Below are 5,190 nucleotides of genomic sequence, written 5' to 3'. Positions count from 1 at the left end.
TAAATCAACTAGAAGTCTATTGTACATCAAATATCCTAAGAGCTTCTATCTCTATCACATGTGTTAGCTGCGCAAAAAAGAAGAAAAGTTTATTGATCTTGAGTAATGCAGATTACAATATACATCTAGGTTATGAGTTATAGAGTTCATATTTTAGTCTCTAGATAGATGCAGAATAAACCCATAAAATAGGTAATGAGATCACTATGTTGTTGGGTTGTTTGGAAGGGTATTTAACCGATTCAATGCATATTTTAACTAATAATGGCACCGGTTAGACCCAAAAGCGTTGCACCGTTGTTCGTTGATCAATTATTGATTTGTATAATAAGACGCATGTACATCTAGATCTAGACATTTTCTATCTTTGTCCAAGTCTATGTATTAGTTGATGTACAAGACTAAGAGTCTAGAGTACTTATGCTAATCAAATAAAGTCAATGCTAGACCTTTTCTTCAATTTGTCGTCTTAATTGGCGATTATTGACTTTGAATTAAGGAACCATCACTGCAAATCTCCAAATAAAAACTCCATTTTCAATTTCTAAAACATTCCATTCTTACACAAAACATTCGTACCTCCATGGATCGAGAACAAGAAGAGCTTCAATTCTTAGGCTTCTTTGGCATATGCAAAGAGTCAACCAATATTATCTTTAGATGGTCTAAAATTTTCACCAAGATCACCCTTACCTTGATCATCCCTCTCTCTTGCATTTCCCTAGCCAATGATGGCTTTTCCACCTTCATTTCCGGCAAGATTATCAACAACGCCGATACCTTAGAGTACATCCCTCAAGGCACCCCGACTTATAACAAGATTTCTAACATGATCTCCTCGGAATGGACTACATTTTGGCTCATCAAACTCGTTTACCTACTATTCCTCCTTATATTTTCTCTCCTGTCAACCTCTGCAGTTGTCTATACAGTCGCATGTATCTATACTGGTAAGGATATCACCTTCAAGAAGATCATGAGCGTAGTTCCAAAGGTTTGGAAGAGACTGATCATCACCTTTTTATGGAATTTCGGCATAATATTTGTATATAACTTTGTCTGGTTAGTAATTTCATTTTTCGTTTTTGTCATATGGTTCTTGTTATTTTTTCCGAATGGTAACCTAATCGGAAAAATAGCCTCATCCATCCTCTTGATAATATACCTTCTTGGGTTTACTTATATTAATGTAATATGGCAATTAGCAAGTGTTGTGTCCGTGTTAGAAGACACATATGGGATCCAAGCTATGAAGAAGAGCAAAAATTTGATCAAGGGCAAAATGGGAATTGCAACAGCTATGTTCTTGGTATTCACATTTTGCTTGGTGGGTATTCAAATTTTATTTGAGCAATCTGAGGTGATTGATTTGACGGTTGGGATTGGAGGGAAAATCTGTTATGGAATTTTGTGTTTGATGATGTTGACTTTGTTGTTTCTCTTTGGGCTTGTTGTACAAACTGTGATTTACTTTGTGTGCAAATCTTACCACCATGAGAATATTGACAAGTCAACCTTGGCTGATCATCTTGATGCTTATCTTGGAGAATATATTCCTTTGAATTCTAAGAACATACAATTGGAGCAATTTCATATGTAAACAATCATTCGAAAGGTTTATCGAAAAACAAATCGAGCAGCAGATTATGTTGATTAATTGGGACATTCAACCCTGATATCTACACAAATAGACTATTTTCTAAATAGTTTTATCGTCAAGTTTTAAAAAGGTTGGTGTTCCTTCCCCTTTTTTCCCTTGTAATTATATTTCATAAATTTATTTATTACCATGTGTATCTTATGATGTAATTTATTACATGAGTATGTTGGGAAGAACTTCAATGTAACATGTTAATGATTTTAAGTTGAGCAATACTATGATAAGACTTTATGTGAAAGGGTACTCATATTTGTTCAATTGTAAAATGATTTGACATGACTCATGAACCGTTAAGCTATTTTTTAAGCTCAATCATAAATTTTTTTTTTTTTTTTTTTGGTGTACCATCCGGTTCACCCTTAGGGCTAATCCGGATTGCCGTTAAGTGGAGGATGATTTGTTTGTTTAATTTATCTCAACGAGCTAATACCTGTTTATGTATTGAGATACGATATTATATACTCCGTATATTTTTCTTTTAATATTTATAAAAAAGGCTCACGTTATTATTTAATAAACTTTTATGATTAATTAGTGCAAAAAGTATCCCTATGATGTAAAGTGTTGATAGATATACTTCCTGCACAAATTCTTATTTACACGGGGTGTGCGATAAATATTGTATATCGAAGTTAAAGTTAATGTAAAATGCTTAAAAGTTACCCTTATATGTATATGTAAAAGTTATCTATTTTTTAATGATAAAATATTTCAATTTAATAAAAAAATATTTATTCAAAATTACTAATAATGTATAAAATTAATCATTTAACACTTTAAAATGTTTATCTATCAACTTTTTTTTTAATAATATAAAAGTTGGAGAAAAATGGATAAAAATTAGAGAAAACTGAATAAAAGTTAGATTGGTGTATAATAAATTTATTGTACACCTTGTACATGCAAGACCTTCTGTACTTCCTGAATAGTTTGAGATATGTATGAAACTACAAAGTAGAATTGAATCAATTGATCTAGAAATGAAGTTATACAAAACACAAATAGACTAAACACCCCACACAACCAGAGTAGTGATGTAAAAATGCTAACACGGCCCAATAATAATCCATTAAATTTTAAATGATTTGTTCTTATACTTGAGCGTCATGGACTCATGTCACTCAAGACCCAAAATCCTACTACCTCTTTTTTAAAATAATGGAGACAGTTTGTCTTTTGCGTTCACGTTTATCAATGTAAATCAATTGTTTTTTGGTTCAGTGGTGATTGGGGCTGAACTTGATAGAGAGAACTCGTATTCGATCCCTCGCAACAACAATTGGGAGGGGACTAGAACCTATCCACCAAGAACTTGCCCCGAATTCGGATTAGCCCTAAGGGTGAACCGGGTGCTAACACCAAAAAAACATTTTCCAATGTAAATGTTTGGACATTAAAATCTCTAGTTTTGTATTCTTAAAAATTATAAAAGGTTGATATTCTGAAAGTACATATCGAGAAAAATCAAACAAGACGCCACTCGACTATATTTTTCCTTATCCATAAATCACAACTGACAGTCAAATTGAAATTTATAAATAGTGTTAAAAATAAAAATGTACCTATTATTTCGAAACTAATGGAGTATACTCGACCGTCATGGAATCATGTCACTCAAGACCCAAAATCCTATTTAATCCGACCCGAAACGTACTCGGACATCCGACCAATAGGCTTTTGTTGAAGGATAGATTGCCACTTTGCGGCATGATCATTGGGCTTTTTCCAGTAATTTCTTACGGGATTCACGAGAGCCCCCAAAATAATCAACCTTTTCAATTTCATTACTTTTTGGGTGTGGGTGGCCCGGTAAAGAGGGCCGGATAAGATATTGAAAATAGGTAAATGCCGCAAATTTTTGGATGTATTCGGGTACCGTCAGAGTTGGCTATACCCCCATCTAGAACGACGTCGTTTTATATTGTTTAAGAAGAACATTAACATACTGGTATGAAAATTAACATTTACTATTTCGAAAATGAACATTTATTTATTTATTTGGAAATGAACATTTACTATTTCGGAAATGAACATTTATTTATTTATTTGTAAATGAACATTTATCTACTCATTCGAATATGAACGTTTATCAAATTATTTGACAATCCTCATTTATTCAACCAATTTAGAAATGCATTTATCTACTAATTGTGAAATGAGTATTTACTAATTTTAAAATGAACTTAGTTATTGCATTACGATGTTATTACTTTGAACATATGTTTACATTATCTCGAAACAAAATACTTATAGAACACCGTTAGATTTTGAATTTGTCCGATTGTTGGTTCTACACATTGATGCTTCTGAGCTTGTTCATCTTAGTCATTAACTCAGGAAGATTGGCATTATTTCATTTCTGGACAATTAGGCATTACCTTTATATGTAGTAGTGATTAAGATTAAGGTGTAGAAACTTTATGTTTTGGTTCATAAGTTTATCTGTTTTGCACCTTCTCTACATTGATCAAAAAAAATTGTAATGGTCTAAAGTCAGGATCAGTCGGCAAGCTAAACAACTTCTAAGAGAAGAGTCTTGCAGATTATCTACATTTTTCTTGTGAACAACCAACTCTATTCTTCTATAGGATGAAAGACTACAAAAGGAAATAACCGCAATTGAAAATATTGATAATTCCTTCAAATTCTTCCGGTGTCAATCCGGTATTGTTTACATAAGTGAACTTAATAAACCAATAACGAACAAAGAATACAAAAGGTATGAACAAATAAAATAAAAAGTATGAACATGCAATTTCATTATGAACATTAACCATATGATTATTATGAACAAAAAATGAACAAGGAACAAACAATTCAACAAAAAAGAACAAACAATATAAAAAAGAACATAAAATTCCAGAAGAAAGAACAAACAATACAACAATTATGAACAATTTTATGATTAATTTAAAAAAACAACATGAAAGAACAAATAGTACAACAAGAAAGAACAAACAATACAAAAAGAAAGAATAAACAATACTGGCGCTTGTAAAAACATAAAAGATCAATGAAGAGTTTATTTTCATTATGAACATTAACCATATGATTATTATAAACAAACAAATAAACAAGAAAAAACAAACAACATAAAAAAGAACATAAAATTCCAGAAGAAAGAACAAACAATACAACAATAAGTTTGATGAATGAATTTAAAAAACAACATGAAAGAACAAACAGTACAACAAAAAAGAACAAACAATACAAAAAGAAAGAATAAACAAATACTGGCGCTTGTAAAAACATAAAAATTAATGAAGAGTTTAATTTCATTATGAACATTAACCATATGATTATTATAAACAAACAAATAAACAAGAAAGAACAAACAATATAAAAAAGAACATAAAATTCCAGAAGAAAGAACAAAATATACAACAATTATGAAAATTTGATGATAAATTTAAAAAACAACATGAAAGAACAAACAGTACAACAAGAAAGAACAAACAGTATAACAAGAAAGAACAAACAGTACAACAAGAAAGAACAAACATTCGACAAGAAAGAACAAACAATATAGG

The 5,190-nt window shown here is 30.9% G+C and overlaps 1 protein-coding gene across 1 annotated transcript; it reads left to right on the top strand.

Moving 5' to 3' along the window:
* Window positions 1-380: 380 nt before the first annotated feature.
* Window positions 381-1,898, top strand: LOC130469267 (uncharacterized). Its single transcript, XM_056838330.1, has one exon. It carries the CDS (start codon window positions 584-586, stop codon window positions 1,598-1,600), a length of 1,017 nt encoding a protein of 338 aa, XP_056694308.1. The 5' UTR covers window positions 381-583; the 3' UTR covers window positions 1,601-1,898.
* Window positions 1,899-5,190: the final 3,292 nt, after the last annotated feature.

The sequence above is a fragment of the Spinacia oleracea genome, chromosome 3 (assembly GCF_020520425.1).
Source record: "Spinacia oleracea cultivar Varoflay chromosome 3, BTI_SOV_V1, whole genome shotgun sequence".
NCBI lineage: Eukaryota > Viridiplantae > Streptophyta > Magnoliopsida > Caryophyllales > Amaranthaceae > Spinacia > Spinacia oleracea.
Note: the sequence above shows the minus strand (reverse complement) of the source record. Positions and strands in the feature narration are given on the sequence as shown.

What these genes read in the sequence shown, in the direction of transcription:
- LOC130469267 (XM_056838330.1), top strand. Translation starts at nt 584, where the DNA reads ATGGATCGAGAACAAGAAGAGCTTCAATTCTTAGGCTTCTTTGGCATA.